Below are 26,530 nucleotides of genomic sequence, written 5' to 3' on the forward strand. Positions count from 1 at the left end.
TATGTAATGAGAAATTTGCTGTCCTGGCTGAAAGTTAAAATTCTGAATGAATATTTTGCCTTATCAGGGGTCAGCAAACTTTTTCAGCAGGGGGCCGGTCCACTGTCCCTCAGACCTTGTGGGGGGCCAGACTATATTTTGAAAAAAATAATAAGGAAAGAATTCCTATGCCCCACAAATAACCCAGAGATGCATTTTCAATAAAAGCACACATTCTATTCATTTAAAAACATGCTGATTCCTGGACCGTCCACGGGCCAGATTTAGAAGGCGATTGGGCTGGATCTGGCCCCCGGAGTTTAGGTTGCCTACCCATGCCATAGAGATTTTTTAAAAGGAACTTTGCTCCTGTTCTACATGCCCTGGTAGCTTTTTGATCTTACTACTACATGTACTACTGTACTTTATGAGGAGCAGCCCTCAGAATAAGTCCAGAAATTTCTGGTAGTCCTGTATCTGGAAGTACAACTTTTGGCCCAGCCAACCAGTAACCAGTCCTGCTTCAGAAGTGGTATCAAGATTTTAGCTTTTAAATAAGGGCTCCACGCACTGGGGCTCAACTGTTTGAAGAGAGGAACCACCCAGCTAAAGCTGCGCAAGTCCCCTTCTGTGTGTGCAGTGCCCCAGGCTGAATGGGAGATGTGGGCTTTTAAAATATATTGGCAGTGTTTTGAGGATTTCCTCATGCACACCATATTTATTCTGGGGTGGGGGGGTCCCACACATTTTGCCTGATTTTTAAAACACTGCTGCTAGAGGTACGTTGTTGAAAAATGGGCTTCAGGTTTTGTTTTGTTTTTAAATCAACTTAATCCTGGAAACAGCACCACAACTCCACATTTCATTGATTCATTTTACTTAACAGAAAATGAATGGACGGATAACGCCAGTGCTTTTGTATCGCTAGCTGTAATTGACTATATAAGATAAAAAGAATACAGTTAAGTGCTATGCATACACACACTCACATCCATTTTCAGTAAGATGTCAGGTAAAAAAAATACTTCTGTATGTAGAAAATATTTTTAAAAATATAAAAATTAAATTTTCTGGTTCTCATAGGCATATGAAACATTTTGATTCCGTATCGCAAAAATAAAAATAAAAATGCTGTTTTGAAAAGTACAGTACATTCAGGTATTGCTTGTGGGTTTTTTAAAAAAAGAATCCCAGTAACTAGTCCTTTGGTGAGATATAGCAGCTGTCCTGTTATGCCAATCCAGCATCTTTTGCCATGCCATAGAAAATTCCTTTAGATGCTATAAGACGCGAAGGTGTGTCAAATTCAGCAATTGCTCCTTTTTCTAGAACAAGGACTCTGCAAAACAAGAGGGAAAGTGAAATGTGTTTCTAAACAAGAATTGCTAATCCTAACCACCAGGGGGAGGGGGAAGGAATGTCTGTTGTCACAAGGTCTACTAACTGCAGAATCCAGCAGCTTTTTTAGGTCCTCAAGATTTTATCCCACATACTTAAAAAAAACCCCAAAAACAACCCTAGAGAAAGAGAAAAAATGTGCCAGCTCACAGGGGACAAGTACTGAATTTGAATGTGAGAAACCTAAGTTCATGTCCCGTCATTGCCATAAGACTTGCCAAGTCACACTTGGCTTTAGCTCCTTACCTGGGAAACTGAAATACCCCTAATTGTGTCATGGCACTGTTATGAGGGTGAGCAGAAAAGATGCAAAGCACTCTGCCCATTAGATGTTGTCAGGGGTTCAGGAGCAGAGGCACAGGGGAGAGAGAGAGCGGAGAGCGAAGGGGAACAATCCGAGGGCAGCGTAGGGGAGTATGACAGTGGGCCGAGAGATTCCATGAGCTTCTCCAGCGATTCGGAAGATTCCCAGAAGGGGGCACCGATGGCCAGGGCAAGGGGGGTCCCGGGAAGGACGCACCAGAAGCAAGGGGCCAGCGGCGACTCCCAAAGCAGCAGCTGGAGATCGGGACCAGCTTCCCCACCAGGGCGTAGCGGGGGGGAAGAGTCCCATGCGTCAGGACCGGCTTCCCCTCCAGTGGGGATGAGGCAGGGCTGACCACACCCCTATCGCTGAGTGAGGGAACGGAGGGGAAGTCAGACCCAGCCAACCCCCCCCCCCGAAGGGGGAAGCAGTGACAGGAGCAGTGTAACGGTCAGGAGGAAGGTTGCCGGCTGGGCGCGCGCGCCAAGTTCAAATGTACAGGAGCGCGGGACAGCAGGGAGGTCGGATTGGGAGCCAGGTCCTAAAGCACGCCGGAAACAGGGGGAAGAATCCGGGGAATCAGCATCAGAAGAGTCCAGAAAGGGCGACACCCCAGAGGGCAGAAGGACCCAGAGGAGAAAGGAGCAGAGGAGGAGGTAGAGCAAGGCTAGGGTCTTGAACTGGTGTCGAGGGGGAGGAGATTCAGATGGAGCTTCAGCGGTCTAGGGTTGAGACGTAGAGCTGCACGCCACGGCTTTGAAATGGAAACTGAACCTTAATAAAGACTTTTGTATATAGCAAGAACTGGCGTTGGTCCTTTGTGAGCTGGGACCTTGGGCAGCTCTGACAGATGTGTTAGAGGTTAACTTTCATATGAATTGCAGTGCTGCAGCCACAGAATTTTAGTTTCCTCCATAGTGTCCTCAGAATACTTTTCTGTGCCTAGAGAAATTAGCTGATTAATGGCTTGGCTGCAGAGAAAAACACACTTGCTATCCTTTAGAGTGGGTTTACTATATGGGCATCCCCACTTTTCTGAGTCTGTTGGCTCTTCCTATTTCGTCCCTCTTTGTTGCCATTGAAACCCATTTGATAATGAGTTAATTTGATCTGTTACCATAGGGTAAGTGGCTAAACGAGCAATCCCACCTATGCCTCATTCAAGGTCCTTTCTCGGGGGGGGGGGGGGAGGGAAAAAACAAGCGACCTCTCCCTGCTCTTCCTCCCAGACTGTTCATACTGCTCTTTGTAGGTGCAAGCTGCACATATCTACAAAGCGAAGTAGCAACATTACTGATGAGTAAGCACTCCAGCCTGCCATGTGAAACTGTGGTAGAACTCTTTCCAGCCACCAGAGCTATTCTAAGGATGTGAACAGCGTTCCTCATGACATTTCTATGGACGTTGCCTGGAGCATCACAAGAAACCAAGTCCCTCCTTAGGGAGGGTCTCGGAATAGACCAGGAAGTGAAGCACTAGCCAGTGACCACCTGGCAGGGCAGGGAACCTGTGGCCCTCCAGATGCTGTTGGACTCCAATTGCCAGTGCCAGGTAGCATGGCCAATGTCTAACAACAGCAGGCTACATCAATGACCTAGGGCTTGGGACAACCATATCATATCTGCCCAAGGAAAAGAAGTGGGTACCAATACATCCTGGGTTTCATGTTCCTACTGGACGCCACAAATTTATCTGTAAGGCTGGCAGTGGATATGAATTAACTGATTCAGTATAAAAGAGCCAATTGGTCTTTAAAGATATGTTCCCAAAAAAGACTGAAAGGCTTTTAAGCCTTTTTTATTGATCTGATAGTGGGATTAATTGCAGGCTCTATATTAGGTTCACCTGTTTCCTTGGTTTAAGATGGGCAAATGCAAGTCAGGAATAGTCATACAGATTATTTTTAGGATGCCATAAAGATCATAGCTATGCTTTTGTCCTTCATAGTTACCTGGTGTAATCCATAATTGTATTCAGCCTATGTGCTATTGTCAGCACAGTACAGTCTTCAAACTGTGTTCGTATTGTCATCTGAATGAGATCATCCGTCTCAAGGTCGATTGCTGCGGTGGCTTCATCCAGAACCAGGATTTTGGTTTTGCGGAGAAGAGCTCTTGCTAAGCAAACAAGCTGCCTTTGGCCAACACTGGAAAAAGAAGATTAAACTTTTATTTCATTTCTTTATTCCGCCTTTCCTCAAAGAGGTTAGCAACAATAAATTAAAACCATCAAATACTAACAAAAACGGCAAAAGCATAAAAGCAGCAGAGATTAAAATAACATAAAGAAAGAGCAACCAGCCAAACACTTAAAACAACTTCTAACAAGCTTTAAAGATTTAACAAAAAACCTTCCTAAGGGAAGATCTTCATAATGAAATGAAAGGCTACTAGAACGGTAGCAAACCATTTTGCTGTAGGTTTCTAGTGGTATCAATTTCTTGAACCGATTTCAGTTACCTAAGGTTTTCTCCTCCTTCCGAGCATTCGTAATCCAGCATAGCTGGCTGGCTGCTGACAAACCTCTTCAAATTGGACAGTTCAAGAGCTTTCCATATTTCCTCCTCTGAATATCTATCAAATGGATCCAAATTCAGTCGGAGTGTTCCAGAAAAGAGAACAGGGTCCTTAACAAAATTAATACAATTCCATCAGCATACAGATAAAAACAACAACCTTGTCCCAGCTCCTGCCAACCTAGCAGTTTGAAAGCACATCAAAGTGCAAGTAGATAAATAGGTACCGCTCTGGCGGGAAGGTAAACGGCGTTTCCGTGCACTGCTCTGGTTTGCCAGAAGCAGCTAGTCATGCTGGCCACATGACCCGGAAGCTGTATGCCGGCTCCCTCGGCCAATAAAGCGAGATGAGCGCCGCAACCCCAGAGTCAGCCACAACTGGACCTAACTGTCAGGGGTCCCTTTACCTTTACCTATTGCTTGAATAGATTCTAACTCACTAATGTGGTTAAAACAAGAAATCATTTCTGTGGTCTGCATTACATTAGGAAGTGATGATATATCCAGCACCAGGTTTGACTCCCAGTGAGTGCTTTACAGTTGAATGGACACAAGGTGGTCATATAAGCAAGACTTAAACCAAACCCCATGGCCTTTTGGGTTTGTGGTGTTCGGGAGCCAAAACGTTTGAGTTGCAAGGCATTCGGGATCCAAGGTACGACTGCAGTTTGTTTAAAGCATGTCAAACCAATTTAAAAAAACAAACAAACCATTGTTAAGGTTAACTGGTTTGTCCATTTGGACAAAACAATAAACCAGAGTTAAGCAGAAGTGGAAGCGGAAGCTTCCAGACTCCTCTTCCCAGTTGCACAGTGGGCAGAGAGAAGTGTGAAAGCCAGGGGCTCACTGCAGCACATTTGGCTCTTTCACTGTAAACTATGGTTTAGCATGATGTGCAAACGTGGCCATAGTAAAATGACACCAGGACACAAAATAAGTTGTATTACATATTAAGAAGGGGAGGATGGAATTCAACATGAAGCTACAATTTTCAGTGGCAGTCATGCTCCTTATAGGCTTCCATCTTAAGAAGTGAATTACTTGTGGTTGCTTGCACTAGTGCAGTGGTTGGGAGCCTCTGGCCCATGGGCCTAATTAGGCCTGCAAGACCTCTCCATTTGGCCTACAAGGCTATTTCAGCCAAGCCATGCCCCTGCTCTACACCTGATGCCATATATGATGTTGGGTGTGGAACAGGTAAAGACTTGCTTCCTGCCCAAAAGTGGCTTGCAGGCACTGCTGATTAACTGATTGACCATGTTTACCAAGGCACATGGCTTTGCAAGCAGTGACCAACAGCTGAAGTCAGTGCTTGCATGGCACTGTGTCTTTGCCTCCTTAGTTTGAAATCAAAGTGCATGTGCAAAGGACAAATGGGTCCCCTGATGTCACTGTCACATCAGGTGACTGATGGCCCATGGGATGGGTGGGGATCCAATCCCCCACCCCTACACTAGTGTGCCATAAGAAGCTGCTTTATGGCCTCCATGATGTTATTCTGATGAGTGTCATGACCAGTGCCATTTTGATGGGATAAAATTCTGTACCGAAATTACAACTTTCTTTGAAGTTCTCCCCAACCATTTAAAGGAGTGTAGGAAAAAGACAAAAATAAATAAAGAACGAAAGTCTATTTTCCAGAAGCAAGGCTACACCCAATCCCTCACAATACATGAAGATGAGAATATAGCACCATTGGTGCTAAATCTGGGCCAGTGATACAAAAAAAGCACCTACCAGGGATGGAGTATACAGAAAGATATAGCTGTGCTGCCCACTATAAGATTTCAGAACAGGAACTATCAGACTAAGAAAATAAAACTAAGAGTACTCGGCTACAGCTGTGAAAATATGAAATCTCTTCATTTTCTGAGGGATGTGTATGCCTATGAAACTTAGAGAGCAAGAGAAAGCTTGCTTGAGTTGAAAATAGACCTTAGCAGGAATTGCTATAATGTTGTTCCATTTTTACAGCTCATTCAAATCCTTCTTCTTGGGTTCCCTGTTTATTCCTGTCCCAGGGCACAAAAGCAACTATTATAAAGCAAATTGTGTAACTGCTAGCCCTTGATACACAGCCTGACCTACCTTGCAGCCATCTCACTTTACAAAAACATAACAAGCCCGGTTTGTTTGCCATATTAAGTTATATTTAGTGTATCTCTCAGGGCATAGGTCAGCTTACCTGAGGAATTATAGTCAGCTTGGATCGTAAGTCATGAAGGCCAAGGTCTGAGATTCTTAACCCATCAATTTTGATTTCCCCCTCCACAGCTTCTAGGATCCTGAAGAGGCAGAGGGTCATAGACGATTTGCCAGCCCCAGTTCTTCCAACAATCCCAACCTAATTCACGTGTTTGAAAAATTAGGTTCAGTTAAATACCAGGACGTGTTTAGTTATCTTACGATACACCGTTTCACTTAAAAAACAAAACAAAAATTACCACTATTCTGATCTAGGTGAATTTTTTAAAATTGAATTAAATAGAAGAGAATCAAAAGAAAATGCACTGTTATACAACTGAATCTGTTCTAGGGATTTCTGTGAAGAAGTATGCTTATCAGTCAAGAGGTTTATTAAAGGGATAGTTAGGCCTCTGCCTATTAAAGAACTCTGCAGGGCTCTCTTCCTCCTCCCTGAGAAAGGGCCTTTTCTTAAGAGTGAAGCACTCTGGGCAAGGTAGCCAGAAGTGTACATATGCCACAAAAGAGAAAAGGGTCCCCCTCTACTCACAGCTCTTTCTTCACTCTCTGTCCTCTAGCTGCACACTTTCTCTTTACTACACTGTGCAAACCTTCTACACTGTTATAGGTATTTTTTGTTTGGCAATATATTTTCAAATAAGCTAATTTTGTATTGGCCTAATATCAGTGCCTGAATTCCCACTTCCCGCTGCTTTTGGTCACCACCTTTTTTGGGAGGTAGGATACATGAATATTCTTCTTGTAGGATAATCAGCTTCATATAACCAACATGCTTAAGCCCAAATAATGCTGGAAGGGGCTTAGACCTGTCCTGGAAGGGGTTTAGACCTGGAAGGCCCTAGGTAATCAAGATTTTTTCCCCTTTAGTCTACCTGAGAAGCTCAACATGCAGCAACCAGCTCAGACCTCATGGCTCTTACAAGCCACTATTGAGTTCCCATACCAATAACTTAGGAACTTTGACAACTTTTACTGCCTGTGCAACTTTTTCTGAATGCTGTATGGGAATGCTCATGAATCTGACATTTGGAGCTTTTGTAAGTAAACCATTCTTAACTTACCAAATGTAAGTCTTTTTCTATGCTATGGGAACAGGTTTGGATTTTTTAGAACTCACAAGGTCTAACAGCCTATATTCCATGCTTTACTTTGCTGCATATTTCTGCTGGGGTTCTCTCACCAAAAAGCACTTGCCCCAAACCTGGATCTTGGCATCCAGGAAATTCTCCTTTCTATACCTATAGTTTCCCTTGCAACCAATACTTTTAAAGTTTTGATGTTGTTCTTCTTTCTTTCTGTTACTGACCTAGCCGGTCTTTTTCTTTAAGGTAGCCTTATACATTTTCTATTTCTGCACACACATTTTTCATTGCTTAAGCTTCTACAATTTCTTTTCTATTTCAAACAATTACTGCTTGCTGAATGTGAAAACAACAGTCTTTTGTCTCCTTAAAGACCAATGCATTTATTTTGGCATAAGCTTCCATGCACTAGAGTTCACCTTATCTATGGTTTCTAATTTAAAGTGTGCCACATTTGTTCATTTGCAATCTTTTTCTTTTCTTTCTTTCTTTCTTTCTTTCTTTCTTTCTTTCTTTCTTTCTCTTTCTTTCTTTCTTTCTTTCTTTCTTTCTTTCTTTCTTAGTGATGTTCTTCTGCATACCTGGGGAGCCCTGCAAGTATACAGAGGCTCCACCTTGTATCTAGGTGGCTCTGTTTCATTTCCCCACTGGTTGGCGTAGGGCCAGTTAATTTGTTATAGATGAAAGGATGCTGATGGCATGTGTGAACATTGACAATGAAAGTTGTTACTGGAGGTGGAAACAGAAGTGGAAATCACAGAGCAGATGGGATTCTGGGGACAGGAAGCTGTCAGTTGAGGAAGATGCAATTCAGAAGTTGCTGCTTCTCCAAGCAACACTCAGTGCCTTCTTACAGTGGAGATGGGGTGAAAGCTAAATGGTAGAACACACACTGCTTTGCATGCAGAAGGTCCCAAATTCAGTCTCTGGCATTTCTGAGTAAGGCTGGGAAAGGCTCCTGACCAAAATGCTAGAGCCCCCCTACCAATCTGTGTTAGCAATACAGTGGTACTTCGGGTTAAGTACTTTATTCGTTCTGGAGGTCTGTTCTTAACCTGAAGCTGTTCTTAACCTGAAGCACCACTTTAGCACTATTTCTGGGTTAGCGGAGTCTGTAACCTGAAGCATATATAACCTGAAGTGTATGTAACCCAAGGTACCACTGTATTGAGCTTGATGAACTGACCCGGTACCAGGCAGTTTGCTACAGTATGTTCCAATAGATGCACCGAATGAACTGAAAACAAAGTCTGCAAATTCAGGTTACTGCACATATAATTTGATTCTATCCATGGCAACTGTGATTGTACCTTTTCTCCACCTTTCACATTGAGGCTGAGGTCTTTCAGCACCAAGTCCAAGCCTTTCCTGTACCTTACAGAATAGTTTGCAAACTCCACTTCGCCCCGAGTGGGCCAGTCTTCTGGTGGTCTTTTGTCTTCAATTATCCAGGGAGCCTAGAGGAGAGAAAGAATTACAGCACACAGTAGAGAAAGAATTACAGCACACACACTGTTTCCAGAAGGAACACTTCTCATTCAGACTATTAGGAACTCACCTCAGTTTCAGTTTCAGAATATTCCTTAACTCTTTCTACGGCCACAATGTTGCTTTCTAAGTCTGATGTCATCCTTACCATCCAGTTCAGAGACATTGTCACCTAAGAAACAACAACATGTTACCTGTTTGAGAAAAGTACTGTCACAAATAAATAAATATATTAACCATCATATATATATATATAGTGTGTGTGTGTGTGTGTGTGTGTGTTTACCCACAGAGCAAAGGTAGTGCCCATTGGTGTTCAACTGGACTCCCTCTCAGCCCCATCCGGTGATGCCAAGAGTAAGGGATGATGGGAGTTGCAGTCCAACAGCAACTGGAAGGCACCAGACTGGCCTCTCCTGCTATAGACCATCCTTGACATGCAGGGTCGAAATTCAGCTGACATTACGCTGAGCTGAACACAAACCATAACAGGTGAAGCTTTGAGAAATTAGGAAGTTCTGATATCATCCCCATTTGTATTGCTTCCCTTTTGGACCTGGAAGAAGGCAGGACAGGAACATAATGGGGGAGGAACGGGGCAGGGTGCACTTATGTGCGCTCAGATTATATGCATGGGGGCTGGGAATGAAACCTCCATCCCACCCACCCCCCACGCAAAATGGCCCATCGCCTGTATTGCTCTCTTTAATGTCTCAGAAGACATCACCTTTCTTCAGCTGCTTCCCCACCAATAAGAAAAAGGAAATACTGTAGCTTCCCATTCTTACAACATCACCATTTGGGTAAGCCTAATATTCCAGCATCTAATTTTATTGCAAATCCCTACAAGCAAATGAGCGTGCACACAGTACCTTCAATTTCCCTGAAACCTTTGAGGGCTTATTATAAACTATCAAAGGTATCGCTATTTCTTCTATTCCACTGAATATAAATGCACCGTGGTAGAATTCATTGCTTTGCCAATTTTAATGTGTGATCCCACTGTTACTTGGGATAGAGATTCAATCAATATGCCTCTCCTTTCTACAAAATCAGCATTCATAGCTTTTAAAGCTGAGAGGCAAAGCTCAAATCTTCTGATCTGACCAGATGTAATAGTATAGGACCAAGAATTTCACAAAGCAATTTCTCCATCAAAGATTGTTACTTCTGATTGAGGTACGGCAGTGCACTTTTTAAAGTGAAGCCCACTGTTTTGCTTCAGGATTTCATAGCCATATCGAATCTAACCCACCCTTAGTAAAGCTGATGACCTCACACCTTATTGAAAGGGTGCTTAAATCCCTTGTAGATTGCCTAAACTGATGGCTACCATAATATGCTATCCTTAACTAAATGCCCTGCTGTGGGAAATTTAGCAGAATATAGTGTTAAAACCTTGGTGTAGTTTCTCCTCAGTTACCAAGAACAAGGAGCACAACACTGCCATTGTAAGCTTCCTGAAGGCTCCCTCCACGCTGCGAGAGCTGCAATTTCATCTGGCCCCCTCCTCTCTGGAGCTACATGGGGCAGGATCTTTTTGGCTATGGCGCCTTGCTTGTGGAGCTCTCCCCACCCTCCCCAGAGGCTCACCCAATGGTACCTGTGCCACTATCTTTTAGGCACCAGGCAAAAACTTCTGGTTTTCCTAACCTCTGAAGATATTTTGATTGCCTTGCTGTGAATGGTGTGGTGTGTTTTTTTTTATCAATCTGTAGTTCATTGTAGTTTTATTGTGTTTTTATTAGCTATTATAAACAGCCCTTGACATTTTGCATTGGCAGGCAGTGTAGAAACTGTTAAAATAAATATAGGGGCATATATGTGCACATGAGCAGAACCAACTGTGGGAGCCATTCCCAACCAGCTGGCACCCTGCCAGGAGGGAGAGTGATATTCTTTTCCTCAACCAGAATAAATACTGCTTGCATTCAAACGCACAGCTAATGCATTGTTTTTACTCTGCACAGAATCTGATTAACTCTGTGATTGGGCTTTTTAATATGGAGGGGAAAATCCCACAGACATGTAAGCTGACAATCTTAGATGCAATCTTCCAAAAGCATTTCCTTTTATTCCTCGGTTTGTTCTTTATTTTCTTCCCATTTCTCCCAATTTTCTTTCAACCAGTCTTCCACACACCCACACCCTGAGCCCTTATTCGCCTGAAGGGTAGAAATGCCGCAGAATTGTGCAATTAAAGCCCAAATGCCTAATGAAAAGGTCACACTATGATATTTCAGTTCCGCTGTTCAGATGAGCTCTCTCCTGAGACACATTCTACACACCTGCAATGCATAGGACACGGAAAGTCCAACCAGGCCAGGGCTCAGACTGTTTTTACTTAACACAGCAAAAAGGGCTGCAAAAAATACGACGCAGTTCCCTACAAATTCAACTCTAATTCCCAGCCACCTATTAAACGAGAAAACATAAAGAAGTAAATAGTACAGAACTCAAAATGCAACATGTGAAAACAAGTGGGATCTGCAACAAAATGCTGCAGTATGGAGTGCTACCCTTCAAGATACTCCATTCCATTACCCCTTCATTTCTTCCCCAGCATCAATCAGTCAGCATTCTGTGGTTACTCAATACTCTCAGCCCTCACTGGCTATTTTGGGAGTTCCAGCTCCTTTAGGATTTTTAAAAGATTTTATGTACAGTGGTGCCTCGCAAGACGAAAAGAATCCGTTCCGCGAGTCTCTTCGTCTAGCGGTTTTTTCGTCTTGCGAAGCAAGCCCATTGACGGCTTAGCGGATTAGCGCTATTAGCGGTTTAGCGGCTTTTAGTGGCTTTTAGCGGCTTATCGGCTTATCGGATAAGCGGCTTAGAAAAAGGGGGGGAAAGGGAAAAAAACCCGCAGGAACTCGCAAGACATTTTCGTCTTGTGAAGCAAGCCCATAGGAAATTCGTTTTGCGAAGCACCCCCAAAACGGAAAACCCTTTCGTCTAGCGAGTTTTCCGTCTTGCGAGGCATTCGTCTTGAGGGACACCACTGTACTTCTGCAAACTTCTGCTGATGCCTCCCTCTTGTGTTGAGTGGTGCTGTTTTGGCTACATAATTAAGGGCACGCACAGCCCGAATATCAGAAACAGACGGAATGAGGAAGCTGTTTCTCTAATCACCCAATAATTATTTCCATTAACTTTTTTTTATTAATTCAAAGATTGATTTTACCTGTTGGACACAATTGAGGGATAGTGACTTCTCTGGTTGTCATTCACCTTCATGTCACTGAGACGAACAAAAGCCTTTCCTCTTCTATAAGCTCGGATGACGCTTGCTCCTGTGACGGTTTCCGAAAAATGAGAATATATGGGAGACCTGCTGACGGATTCCAGCCGCTTCAATTGGCGAGAGGTAGCTACGTAGAACCGCTGCCGTTGTTCGGTTCAAAGGCAGACAGGTAAAACAACAAAACAAAACAAAGAAAAGTGAAACCTTTTAGATATTTGAGCTGAACTATTAATACACTGTGCCATGTCTGTGCAACGTAAGAGTGAGAAACACCCGGGACGGGGAAGCATTTCCTATTTCCAACTCTAAACCTAGGGACAATTGATTAGACACCAGAATCACATGGTAAAGCTTTTCCTAGACTATCTCACTTTAGTACACAAATAATGCTCGCTCCACCACAAAAGCTCCCTGTGCACAGAAAAACACAATGTCCGGGAGGACAGTCTTCTTCTGAGACATGTGGGCATCTTTGTGCACATGGAATTTATTTTATGGAGAAGCATTGAAATATATATCCCCTGCACTTGCAGCCTGAAGAAGCAGAAGAAGAGTTTGGATTTGATATCCCACTTTATCACTACCTGAAGGAGTCTCAAAACGGCTAACATTCTCTTTTCCCTTCCTCCCCCACATCAAACACTCTGTGAGGTGAGTGAGGCTGAGAGACTTCAAAGTATGACTAGCCCAAGGTCACCCAGCAGCAGTGGCGTAGCGTGGGGGGTGCAGGGGGGCCCGGCCGCACCGGGCGCAACATCTGGGGGTTAGGGGTAGGGGTAGGGTTAGGGGGCGCAAATCCACGGGTTAGGGGGTGCAAATCCATGGGTTAGGGGGCGCAAATTACTTGCCTTGCCCCGGGTGCTGACAACCCACGCTACGCCACTGCCCAGCAGTTGCATGTGGAGGAGCAGGGAAGCGAAACCGGTTCACCAGATTACGAGACTACCGCTCTTAACCACTACACCACACGTGCTCCTAATGTGGAACAGTCTGAAGAACAAAATAAAAAAATTCCTTCCAGTAGCACCTTAAAGACCAACTAAGTTAGTTCTTGGTATGAGCTTTCGTGTGCATGCACACTTCTTCAGATACCTGAAGAAGTGTGCATGCACACGAAAGCTCATACCAAGAACTAACTTAGTTGGTCTTTAAGGTGCTACTGGAAGGAATTTTTTTATTTTGTTTTGACTATGGCAGACCAACACGGCTACCTATCTGTAGTCTGAAGAAAAGCACTATCCCTCAATGATTGCCTAAGCAGGCTTCTATGCTGCAACTCTGAGAACGCACCCAATCATCAATTTACTGCCGTGTCTACCAGCCAGCCCACTGAGCTGAGTTTTTAACATTATAATGCAGACGATTGCCACTGTTACAGGATGACTTAAAGAACTATCCTACACTGGCAGAAAGGCAAGCTTGCCAACAAAAAGAGCAAAGGGATGTCCTGCTGTGCAGTTATGATGTTCCTATTGCTGCTTCCTAATGTTTCCTAAGGGCTTGAAAACATTTCTTGATTAACTGGTGCAATTGATCTATTCATTTGGTAAATGCAGATTTTCATCATCATTGTCATCATCGTTATTTTTAATCTGAGCTCCCACACAATGCATTTCTTCATTTGGGTAGTGCTTTTAAAATGGGCTTTAGAGTAGCTGGTCTGTGTAATTTATGCTTAGAGAAACTGTCATTAAAATTTACTCAAAGAGAATGCTCTACCATTTCAATTGTTAAGTGATTGCTTAAAAGGGAAGCTGTTAATCAAATAGAAATATTCACATTCGACTGACAGCCTCGTGGCCTGTGTGTGTGTCACTTACGGACTCACTGTTAAGACCGTGTTCTTGGAAGGCAGTCTTACTTGGCTACAAGTGATCACCAAAGAAGAAGTAGTGTGTGTTTTGCGTTTGTTCCCAACAACACGCTATCACAGATTCTGGGGATTGAATTGGGAACTTCAGAGGCTGAGATTTAAGGCCTGTGGGTACTTTGGCCCAAAGGCTATTGTTAGATACAAAAGGGAATGTGGTATGGTGAGTTCTAGATGGGTTCTTCATGGGGGGGTCTAGCTGGCCAAATCTTCTGCCCAAGGTTAAGGACTTTTCCACAACTGTAACTCTTTCTAGGGGAAAGTTTCCACATGCTTTGAATTGCTCCTTCAGGGTATGATGGAAGGTGAGGGCACTGCCTCTGGGGTGATTGTTTGTGGATTGACTTGCTCCTAGATGAGAGACTGGAGCTACCCAGGGAAGAGGGGATGTGAACTAAGCTGGTTACTACGTGAGAGGCAGAATGCTGCAGAATCACAGAACTGTAGAGTTGAAAGGGACCCTGAGGATAAACTAGTCCAATTCCCTGCAATGCAAGAATATGCAGCTGTCTCATACAGGGACCAAACCCGCAAAACCCTGGCATTATCAGCACCATGTTCTAAACAGCTGAGCTTTTTTAAGAGATGAATTTAACTCATAAATGTATAGTATACCCAATGTGGTAGGTGGGCACTTGGTTATTTTGCTATTTTATACTGATTTTGATTGGTTGCTTGTATTTATTGTGCTCTTATTGTATTTTTCTTTTGTATTAATATTTTGTCCACCACTTTGGAAGCCTCTGAGCTGGGGAGGAGTATGAAGCCTTGGGATTTGCAGGCCTGGTATCATAAAAGATATATGGTTTTCTGCTTGGTCAACAGAGCAACGACCTTGGAGATAACAGAACGGGGGGGGGGGGAATGTGTGGCCCTCCAGATGTTGCTGGGCTGCAACTCCCATATTGACCACTAGCCATGCTGGCTGGTGCTGATGGATTTTCAAGTCCAACATCTAGAGAGAAATAAGTTCTCCACCTATCATAGAAGAAGTCATGGGTTGCCAAAGCAGTGTCCATGGGTGCACCTGCACTGGTTTTATGGGTCAGCGTTTGCTAAACTATGTCTAGTTAAAAGCTGCCTCCAAAAGGAATACCCCTTTGATAGAGGGATGGCTATCTAAAACGGGAGGGGGGGGGATGCCTCCATCAATTAAGTTAATGTATTTCACAGAAAGTTTAACTGATTTATAGGTTGTGATTTGTGAGCTTCTATTTCTCAATTAATGAGAAAGCAAACTTCCCTTAGAATATATGTTCTTACTCTGTGGCATTGCAATATTATGCCCTTGCCTGCCTTTTCATTAGTGATTACTTTATAAGCAGAACAAAAAAGCAATTAAAAAGAGAGAATGCTTTGAAAACATGCAAGAGCTGCTATGAAAGGTCCAGAGAGCCACAAGAGTCTTGTCTAAGGCTGCTGGTGAGTTAGCAACCTCTCCTGTTCTATGGTCTCCTATTCCCTTCTTGCTGTGCCGAACAGCAACTAAACATTGCAAAAGCTATTTTGCAGAATGTAAGAGACTTCAGACAATCCTACTTTGGAACTTCAGCTTCTGCATTCAAAGTAACTGAATCCAGTATTAACACACATATTAAGGGATGCACATTTGGGGCTTGAAATACTAAAAAACAGAACGATTATGCCAGCCACCTAACATTCTGTTAAAAAAATAAAGAAAACAAGCAATGAAGCCAAGAAAGGTACTTATCCCAATTACCTGGGCAAAGAAGTATAGGATTGCCAGAGGTATTATAACCACAGCAAAGAGTGGGGTGCTTGCTATGATCACAATCATCGTTGACACAGAAACAAAGAAGGTTCCCAGGAACATCAAGATAGTTGGCGGTATCACTTCATCGATCACATAGATGTCTTTCGAGAAGCGGTTGATGATTCGGCCAATTGGAGTTGTGTCATAGAAAGACTGTGGGGTGTGGAGTTTGTTCTCCAGCAATCCGGAGTGGAGAGTACGAGCCGCTCTGATGCCACCCATTGCCAGAGTAAAAGAGGAGATCAGGACAAAAACCCCTGTTTGCAAAAGGGAGAAATAAGCAGAAGACTTGAGTGTACCAACTGAATGTGGCCCTGTTCTCATTGTAACTTTGCAACTCCTCTAGCAGGCTATACGAATCGACAGCAACACCTTGTGCATCAAGTGATGGATGGCAGGAGGTTGCATATAGAGAGATTAGACTGTGATTTTTAAATTCTACAAATATTTTCTGGCTGGTTTGATTGTAATTTTATATGATATGACTTTTGATCAATTTTGTTTAATAAAGGGCAGGATATACATTTTACAGCTAAATAAACAAACCAACTTTTATTGTGTAAGGAGCAATGTAGACATCCCTATATATGATATAGGAATATTTGTTCCGAGGGCAGAATTTGACTTAGTGTTGTTGTAAACATTTAAGCTTGCCAGACAGAATGATACAATTAAACTTCTGGCTCTTCACGGTTTTCCTCTGTTCTTTTCAATCCATTTACCTGAGAATGCCATCAGACCTTTGTCCTAGACCACTGTTTAAGAACCACCAGTATATTCCATACCACACACCATTTCCTCTAGCTCCGCTGGCAAGGTGTATTTAAATCTATAGGAGCAGTAGCAAATAACACACTTAACCTTGCAAGAGACCCAGGGCAGCATAGACTCCGACTCGCTTGCCCACGTTGCGCTGAGTGCCATTTATTACCGGTTCATTGGTCCAGTCACTGAGCCACACGTTGGCCCCGACTGCAGAAGCATTTTGACAGCAGTACAGGAAACATATAAATAAAGAAACAAGGGGGCCAACAGCCTTCATGTATTGCCAGAAAACAGTCAGTTTGACCTGCAGTTTGAGACAAAATAGAGTTTGTTTAGTTTATAAAAACCAATGCCTTTAATTTCACAGAAAAACTAGCCACTTGCCAGAGTCAGAATTTGTGCAATGAACTACTAGGAATCACCAACATGAAATCACATTGTGCAGGCATTCCTGAAGGCAGAAAATGTGGCTGCAACAGAAGGATGTCCAGAGTAGAGGTATCATATGGAAAACATAGAACTGTTATAGAAATAGAAGGAATATATAGCCAGGGAGGATTCATACTTGATGAATCTAAATAAAGAAGAGTCCCATGTAATGGGAAAAAATATATATGTGCTGTGTGTCAAAGAACAATGAGAAAGCATCAAGTGGTGTTTCAATATATTATTGGGAAAGCCCTTTCAGTTAACTGCAGCCAGCCTTCAAAGGACCACATCTGACTGATGGGCAAGGCTACCCACCCAGAAGCTCTCCACTGCCACAAATTATGCAGCTGAGTTTCCTGCATTTGTCTGCTCCTATGCTAGGTAAAGGTAAAGGTAAAGGGACCCCTGATCATCAGGTCCAGTTGTGACCGACTCTGGGGTTGCGGTGTTCATCTCGCTTTATTGGCCAAGGGAACCAGCGTACAGCTTCCGGGTCATGTGGCCAGCATGACTAAGCCGCTTCTGGCGAACCAGAGCAGCGCATGGAAACGCTGTTTACCTTCCTGCCTATTTATCTACTTGCACTTGGACGTGCTTTTGAACTGCTAGGTTGGCAGGAGCAGGGACCAAGGAACGGGAGCTCACCCTGTCGCAGGGATTCGAACCATCAACCTTCTGATCATCCCTCCTATGCTAGGTACTTTTTAATAAATTAGGAAACATCTTTGAAGAAGTAAAGTGTCCTTATTGTTTAAGCAAACCTTTCTTACCGTGCCAGTTTCAGCAGTTTCTGCCTCAATGAGTTTGTTAGGACTTTTCTTGGGTTGAGTTGTCTCAGGTGGCTTTTTCTCACACACTCTTCTTTTCATTGACATTTTACCAGGGCATTCCCCATCTGAAGATATTACACTGAGCTCTCTGTGTTTTATGTATTAAAATGGGTGCGGTGGAGGAGAAAAATAAGAATTATGGTAATTACGCAGCTGAATGACAGAACAGGCAAGTTCGCTCAATTTCTGTAGTAACGCCTTTAAATAGAGGTTCAGGGTTTACCTTAGGAATTGCTTACGGACTTCGTTTGTCACTGGTTCATTGTCTGCCAGATCTATGTGGTTGCTGAGTGTGTCTTCAGCAAGCAGGACCTCCTCATCTTCCACTAATGCAATGGGATAGGAAATCTTTAGCTTATTTTGGCTTTTTGCTGAGCCAATCTTTTAGAAAGGTTTTGCTGAGTGTACAGCTTCCCAAGCCACAAAAAAAGACTGAAAATCAAGAAGGAAGTTCAACTCTTTAGGGAAAATAAAGAGGGCTTCGGTGTGTTTGGGTTTCTAGGCAATATCTAAATAATCAGGCCTGGGATGCCAGTTTTGACACAAGGAGTGGGCTAACAGGGTCCCGTGATACAGCATTGTGAACCTTGTGAATTATAACAAGTATACATGGAAGCATTTCTGGAAAGAAATAGGATTGACTGATGATTCCATGGCATTATAATTATACAAGTGTAATGAGGAGGTGGGGGAAGAAGGTAAAGAAAAGCCTCATCTCAAGGAAAAACCAACCTACCAACCTACAGCTAGCTACTTTCAGTCCTAATTCTTAATCGCAGCCTTTCCCCCTAGTAGTAAACAGAGTGGTGGCACTGACTAGACCAGGTTGCAAGGATCCCCTGGTCCACTCAGTTTCAATTCTCTACAAAAATGGGGGGGGGGAACCCCACTGTTCTTGAATAGTAGGCATCTTTGTGTCCCCCCCAAGTTTTTTTTAAGGGCCAAATTCATACATATATGGGAAAGTGCTCATCATTTTGTATGCTTTTTCTTTAAAAAAAGATTTAAACTCAGTTCCAACCTGCTCCTAGCATTTCAATCTGGCATAATGTAACTAACAGTCTGAGGATAAATTTGAGGCAGGGAGGTGGGAATCCTTACTTGTAGGCTCATCTTCTTCTATGTCTTCATCAGGTGCAAAATTGCGGAGGAACTCTGCAAAAGCCTGGTTTTGTTGCAAAAGCTCTTGGTAGGACCCCATTTCAGAGACTTTGCCATCTATAAGTACAACAATGTGGTCCACCTGTGGCAAAAAATTGATGCTGTGGGTCACCAGAATTCGAGTCTGAAAAGGGAAACAAGACAATGGTCAGGCAATACTCATCCTGCTTTTGTTTTAGAAAAGTAAGAATTAAAACAGGCGGTTTGTCAAGAAACTGCAATTTGCGATTACTGCAAACAGTCATGTAAGAATGAAACCAGTTAGAAGTCATCTAACAAAATAGGATTGCTTTTCTAGCTGCACATTAGTGCAAAGCTGCTGCTATAAAGCAACATATGACTGAGAACGGGGAAGTGGGCTTTTTGGGTGGCAAAGGAGGTCAACTTCCACACTAAACATGTTCTGAGATCATGGCTTACATAGTTTCAATCATTTCTACTTTTAATAATTTTAGGGGGACTAGAAACTCTCTCTGTCTCTTCCCTTCCCTTACCCAAAGAAAAGCAAAGTTTCACACAATTCTACATGTGCCACCATGTTCTTGTACAGTACTATGCTGAAATGACTGCACACATGGAGAATTTTAGATGTTTGTTAGCTCACTTTTCCTTTAAGCATTCCTTCTGGTCCAATAACTTTGTCAAATATGTGTTTGGCCACATGGGAATCCACAGCTGAAAGGGGGTCGTCTAGCAAATAAACATCAGCCTCGCTGAAAACAGCACGGGCAAGGCTCACTCGTTGCCGCTGGCCACCTGAGAGATTGATGCCCTGTGTGATGGGGAAAAGAGAAAAAGCACACCATAGCTTTTAAATTCAACACTACTATCAGCTTCAGCACGAGCAGGGTGAAAAAACAACAACTACAATATCTGTATGGTCAATAGCTCAAACATTCTATTACAATGTCCATGGGCTGTTTGTTATAAATCAATGGATGTTGACCTAAAGTAAAAAATATTAGAGACAGTCCCTGTGAAGAAACGGTGGAGAAATTTAAATGTAAAAATGTTGCTTGTGACAGTTTTCTTGCAGTTAACTGAAGGGGGGTGGTACTCCTAGCCGTTGTGCGAGAGATGCATTGTATTGGGGTTCAAGTGGCAATGACAGTGTTCCTGAAGATGGTTAACACATCTGATGATGGCTATCTTGGGAGATTTCAGCTATATCAAGTTGTTTACAGAACACTGCTCTTATATGATTCAGTGGAAATCAAAAAGGTCAGAATATGATAGGTCCTTTTGTGGACATTCCATTCGGATCCACAGTATTGGCCCAAATATAAGCCGCACCCACTAATAAGCCGCACCTTTAAAATTCAAGGGGAAAAGAGAAAAAAAGACAATACCCGGAAAGTTACAATAGCTAAAATAGCAAATCGCTATTCAATTGCTCCAATAATAATAATTTATTATTTATACCTTGCCCATCTGGCTGGGTTTCCGCAGCCACTCTGGGCGGCTTCCAACAGAATATTAAAATACAGTAATACATCAAAAATTAAAAGCTTCCCTAAACAGGGCTGCCTTCAGATGTCTTCTAAAAGTCTGGTAGTTGTTTTTCTCTTTGACATCTGGTGAGAGGGCATTCCACAGGGCGGGTGCCACTACCAAGAAGGCCCTCTGTCTGGTTCCCTGTAACTTGGCTTCTTGCAGTGAGGGAACTGCCAGAAGGCCCTCGGCGCTGGACCTCAGTGTCCGGGCACAATGATGGGGGTGGAGACGCTCCTTCAGGTATACTGAACCGAGGCCGTTTAGGGCTTTAAAGGTCAGCACCAACACTTTGAAATGTGCTCGGAAATGTACAGTTCCGCAGGCACTCACACCCCTAAATGGCAAATGTAGAAGAAAATCCTACGGGTACTAGAGAGGGTTAAACAGTCTCAAGCTTGCAAATCGGCATGAAAACATTTTTTGTTCTGTTTTACCATATGTCTGTTTCAGCAGCGATATCGTAAAAGCCAATTTTTGTAAGGTCGCGGCTTATATTCAGGCCAATATGGTATTAGTCCATAATTATAGGCCAATGGTGTTCTGAAACTCCAGTGAACCTGGTGATTCGTTGCAGGGTTCTGGCTGGAGAGGGCAGGCTTAGCACTGAGGTCAGTCAAGCCAGTCAGCTTGACCACATCTGGAAGGTTGTGAAGACACTTAGTGAGGAATGACTTGTGTCCTTTACCACCTTGGGCAACCATCACCGCCTACATTTGCTGCAAAAGACCTTACCTTCTCGCCTATCTCAGTCTGATCTCCCCCTGGAAGCATATCGAGATCTTGCTTCAAGGCACATGCCTCTAAGACAGTTTGGTACTTCTTCTCATTATGAAGATGGCCAAACAAGATGTTATCTTTCAAGGTGGCATTCTGGATCCAGGCTAGCTGGGGAACGTAAGCGACTGAACCCTAAAAGGAGGTATCAAAAACATACATAAAGCAGATCAGTTTGCGACTTCCGGGTTAGCGCTGCCGATTAATGGCGGATTCCCTCCGAGCTCCGGAGGGAATCGGCTCCGCAGGATCGGGTCTTGTCCGCGCCGGCGACGCGGGGACCCTTAAAAATCACAGGCGCGGATGCCTGTGAACGTGGTGACTCGGCGGGCACCATTTGCGCCCCCCCAAACCGCGAAGGAGCCTTTTTAAAGGCTCAGGAACGGGGACGGGGGACGGCGCGGTGCTGTGAGTCGATTGCTCCTTCTGCGGAGCGAAGCCGCATGCCATTGCCGGAGAAGCGCTGACTTTTTCCTTGAAATATTCGGACTCAAAAACAAGAACCCGTGAGTAAACATGGAATTTGGATCTTAAACAAATTTTTCTGAATTGGGAACGAGCGGGGAAGGGTCAAAAAGGAAGTCGCCCCCCCCTTTGAGTAGATATTCTAACGCAAAGAGCTTGCAACTTAAGGTCGAGAGAACTTTTTAAAAAAAAAAAAAAAAACTTCACGGCTTGACACTATAAACTTTACCGGAGGATAAACTTGACGTTTGGAGCTAAAGTTTCACCCCCCCAGAACCCGGGGACGCCCCGTGAGAGAACCTGTTGAGGAACTATTGAAGATTTTGACAGCTGTCAAAATAGCTGTCAAAAGGAAAGGATAAAGGGAACTTTGTCTTTGTTACATCTGCTGGCTATATTTGTTGCAACCTCTAGAAAATAAGGGAGAGCAGCTACAAATTAACTTACTGACTGGTTTTTAAACTGAGAGACACTGTAAAAATGGCTGAAAGAAGCAATAATCAGACTAAACTCAACAAAATACTGGCTCTCCTGGGAAAGTTACAAGATCAGACAGATGTTTTGACTACAAATGCGAACACCCTGGCCCTGGCAGTAAACAACATTGCTGAAGCTGACAGGGAGTGGAGGCAGGAGTTTATATACATCAACAACAAGAGGAATTTGAGAGTCACGAGACTGTGGATTGTGAGGAAAAGGAAGGTGGACTGGTAATTTTGCAGATGTCAAGGGAGAATTACAGCTTGGGGCCTGGCATGCAGACAACAAAGGAGAATAAAAACTTGAGGTGGAAAGTTTGGACTGAGTTGGAAATTGCAAATTTGAGAGTGGAACACCTCATTAGTATTAATCTTAAATATGGAGGGCCAACTGGAAAAATCATGGATCTTGTTGGGTCAGAGCCCCTTCGAGCCTTGGGGCTTAACCTAAAGGACTATCCAAGAGGCCGGCAGAGAGGAACTGAGGGTGACTTGAGAGCCTCGGACGTGAGATCTCCAGGTTAAACAGTATTGATTGATGAACATTTATTGGGGACTAAACCGGGAAAGGGGGGTTGGAGTTTGGTAATCCAAAGGGTATAGAATTTTTAATTACTTACTTTTAATTTGTTTTGATATTTGTATGGAAGTTGGGAAAGCTATGGAAGGGAAATATTGACTTTAAGAAATATGTTAAAGAATAAGAAATGATGTATAAGATGTTTAAGACTAGATAAGCTAAAATTGGTGTCTAAAATTGTTAAAAGGAAATGAAAATGAGGAATGCAATAATAATTTTATGGAAGAATGAGGAAAGGTAAAATTACAGTATGTCAAAATAATTAAGTTTAAGGTTGAGAATTAAGTAATAAGGATTTGCAGGACTAATAACTTGAATTGGAATACAAGAAGGGGAGGGGAGAGGAGGTCTAAGAAAGAAGTTATATGAAAATAAGCAATTGAAATTTCATTTGTTTGTAATTGTTTTCTTTTTCTATATTTTTGTATTTTCTGTTATTTTTTCTTTTTTTTTTGTGTGTGTCTATGTGTATTATTGAAATGCTAATAAACATTTATTAAAAAAAAAAAAATAAAGCAGATCAGTTTGCAAGCCACAAATATTTTCCAAATGCTCAAAATGGATACAATGCTGTACTGTGAACCAACCTTCACGGCCACGTTCCCATGGAGCTTCTCCATGTCTCCAAGAAGAGCAGACACCAAGGATGACTTCCCACAGCCAACATGTCCAACAACAGCCACCAAAGAACCACTAGGGACCAACCAATTGATGCTGTAGGGAGTAAAAGAAGGTAAAACTGAGGGTGGACTAATTTGCTGACCAAAAATAAAAATAAAAATGGAACTAGTTAATGTAAAGATAATAAAGCCAAGCAGAATCCTGTGGCATCTTAAAAATATTGTGACATAAGCTTTTGTAGGTCATAACTGATGTTATCAGATCTTTTGAGCTGTTTTTATTGCCCTAGACTTAAGATAGTTGCTCTCTGGAATTTCCATCATAAAGTAAAAAACATGTCTGTCTTTCTTTACGTGCTGTGTTTAAGCACAAGGTATGTACTCTCCTTGGCAGGTATTCAACACAGCATTCCACCAGAGATTCTGTTTAATCAGCTTTCCCCAGATTTGGTCATGTGGTCAGGGAAAGAATGACTGGAGAGTTAATGCCTTCAGAAGAGGGAAGCCTGAAAGATGTCATGACAACACATAGGAGTCTTATAGCCAACTTAAAAAAATAAAGAGACACAATTAGATTCAATTTGTAGTGAGTTGCAAAGAGCTCCCTACCATTTCCCAGCTGACCTTTTCCAGCTTCGGGTCATATGTCCCTTTTTGTATGTGTTCAGCTAAATGAGATTTTACTTTTGTAGTGGTGCACTAAAACAGAGCCATGATTTATTTACTTACTTACACATGTTCCTGTTGCAAGTCACCACATTTCATAAGTTGTCCGTGTGCGCACTAGATTTGATGAGTCATAACTTGGATAAATACCAAAGCTTTTCACAAGACAATTTCAAGGCACTAAGAAGTGCTGAAAAAGTCTACTCATGCTGACTTGGCATCTGAAAGGCAGTCCACCCGTAGGTTCCCAGATGCCTTAAGCATATAGGCTGCCTGTAATTTGTGCCTAGATTAAGATAGTAACTGTCTTGGCAGCTGCATGTAATGCTGGCAGAGATACTGCCAGATACATTTGGCAGAGAATTTTTTTAATGCAGCAGGTTGCTTCACAAGTAACCAGAGAACTCTCCAATTTGGTGGGATTTAAAATACACTCTATATCTTCAGTGCTTTCCCCATGTTTAGGGTTGCCACACATCCAGATTTTCCCAGACAATACTGGGATTTCAATGGCAGAAGTGATGTCCAGGGGGAATTTCCAAAAAGTGGTGGTTTGTCCTGGATGTTCGGCAACACAATTGAAAAATCTCTCCTTTTTGCTCAACAATTTGTTTGTGTTTGGATTTTCGCTTCTTGAACTATGGCAACCCTACCAAGTTTGTTTTCTCTTTGCCAGGTCTGCATATATTCTGCACATTAGTGTTATTAGTGTTATTGCTAGACAGGAGCAAGGAATATGGGGCAACCATATTTACATTTTGAAAATTTCAGTGTATAAAGCAAACAAAAAGCAAAAAGTAGAAACAAGCATGGACACAATCCAGTCAAAGCTGCGCACTTTTATGTCCCATTAATTCTAGGTAAACATGTGTTTAGTTATACCTTTGAATACTGAATACTGATGTATGCTCTTGCCCCATATTTGGCAAATTTATGGAACTGTTTAAAAAAAAGGTAATGGACCCCTGACAGTTAAGTCCAGTGGCAGATGACTCTGGGGTTGCGGCGCTCATCTTGATTTACAGGCCGAAGGAGCTGCCTCCAAGTTATAAGCAGTTAGGAAATTCCAATATGTACAAGTGAGTAAAGCTTGCTTACTCTTTCAGAGCTGGTTCAAGATCCTTTGCCCAGCTGAACGTTCCATCTCTTACAGTAACAGCATACCCTGTATTTAAGAAAAGAAGACATAATCTAATGCTGCAGTCCTATACCTAATTAAATTCAGTGGGACTTCTGAGCACGCGCATCGGATTTCACAGTGGCTAGGGGGAGTGGGCAGGCAGAAATCTCAAACTGGGCCCTCTTTAATGAGAAGGAAGTGGTGGGGTAAAGGACTGGTGAGATACATTTGTTGATGAGCTATGGGGAACACAAACGTTTTCTTCTTTTTTGTTGCTCAAGCAGCACTCTGTCACGTGCCCGACCACAAGTCATGCAGTTGAGGTCAGTGCCAGATCAACATTTCAAACTACTTTTTTTGAAAAAACACCACCACCACTTTGGAGAGCTGGTAGATGTGGAACGCTACAGACTGACGGGACTCTGCAGTAACATCCATAATCCTCTATGCAGCTGTTGTGTTTATGGAATAAGAGGGGAAACTTTTAAAATAAGAGACATCCAGCAACCACAGCTTAAATATTTATCCAGTAGCAATTACTGAAATGCACACTTGTTTATCTCCCCTAGCCAGGCCTGGCCGTTCTCTAGAGATTATACCCAAGTGCTTTGTGCAGTCTAATTCTTAGCAGCTCAAGGACGGCTCAACACTTCCTTCCCCTCTTTTCCTGCAAATGGAGAGGCTTTCTCAAATGGAGAGGCCAACAGAAGGCCACCTGGGAGGGTGATTCACAGGAGGAGGCATAAGTCCGAGAAGCTCTGACTTGCTGCCTTGATGTTAGAGACACACACAGGCTTCAACTGTGGGGCTGCATTAACCAAATACGAGACTCCTACCATTTCTTCCTCCTCCACTATCCAGCTCCACCATGCAAATGAAATGACTCCAGTGTATTATTACCTGGAGTAATTAACTTGGTTTCAACACAGCCTGGATCAAGTTCATCATGTGACAAGAAGTGCTGAATCCTCTTCAGTGAAACGCTCGTCTAGCAGAACAAACAAATGAAAAGGAAAAAAAAAATAAAAAATGGATTTTCGTTATTGCGGTCCTAAGGGAAGAACTGTGCATTAATTCAGGAGGTTATTTATCTGCCGCTCAAATTGTTTTGCTGGTGCAAATAGTACAAATGGGCAGTTAATCTGCATCAGCCCTATGTACAGTGTGCTACTATAGTCTGGTTTGGAGGTGGCCCCTATATGACTGGGGTGGGGCACTGGATTTAAACCAACAGGTTGGTCATGATCATGTCTGGCTTGGTTCAGACACCCACTCCTTAAGTTATGTTTAC

At 42.9% G+C, this 26,530-nt stretch overlaps 1 protein-coding gene across 1 annotated transcript in view; it reads right to left on the bottom strand.

The window, feature by feature from the left end:
* Positions 1-890: 890 nt before the first annotated feature.
* The window catches only part of ABCC3 (ATP binding cassette subfamily C member 3), a 71,920-nt gene continuing 46,280 nt past the window's right edge, over positions 891-26,530 (bottom strand). Inside the window, exons 14-31 of the mRNA XM_079967367.1 lie at positions 26,140-26,227; positions 25,218-25,284; positions 23,421-23,547; positions 21,268-21,444; positions 19,646-19,813; positions 18,982-19,165; positions 18,104-18,206; positions 17,821-17,968; positions 16,718-16,925; positions 15,803-16,113; positions 12,153-12,352; positions 11,260-11,386; positions 9,042-9,143; positions 8,794-8,940; positions 6,382-6,540; positions 4,141-4,307; positions 3,633-3,827; positions 891-1,318 (exon numbers count right to left, since the gene is read on the bottom strand). Coding sequence (XP_079823493.1) covers positions 1,210-1,318; positions 3,633-3,827; positions 4,141-4,307; positions 6,382-6,540; positions 8,794-8,940; positions 9,042-9,143; positions 11,260-11,386; positions 12,153-12,352; positions 15,803-16,113; positions 16,718-16,925; positions 17,821-17,968; positions 18,104-18,206; positions 18,982-19,165; positions 19,646-19,813; positions 21,268-21,444; positions 23,421-23,547; positions 25,218-25,284; positions 26,140-26,227 — 2,787 coding nt within the window. The 3' untranslated portion in view covers positions 891-1,209. The remainder of the gene's footprint in view (positions 1,319-3,632; positions 3,828-4,140; positions 4,308-6,381; positions 6,541-8,793; positions 8,941-9,041; positions 9,144-11,259; positions 11,387-12,152; positions 12,353-15,802; positions 16,114-16,717; positions 16,926-17,820; positions 17,969-18,103; positions 18,207-18,981; positions 19,166-19,645; positions 19,814-21,267; positions 21,445-23,420; positions 23,548-25,217; positions 25,285-26,139; positions 26,228-26,530) is intronic.

This window comes from Podarcis cretensis, assembly GCF_951804945.1.
Source record: "Podarcis cretensis genome assembly, chromosome: 2".
NCBI lineage: Eukaryota > Metazoa > Chordata > Lepidosauria > Squamata > Lacertidae > Podarcis > Podarcis cretensis.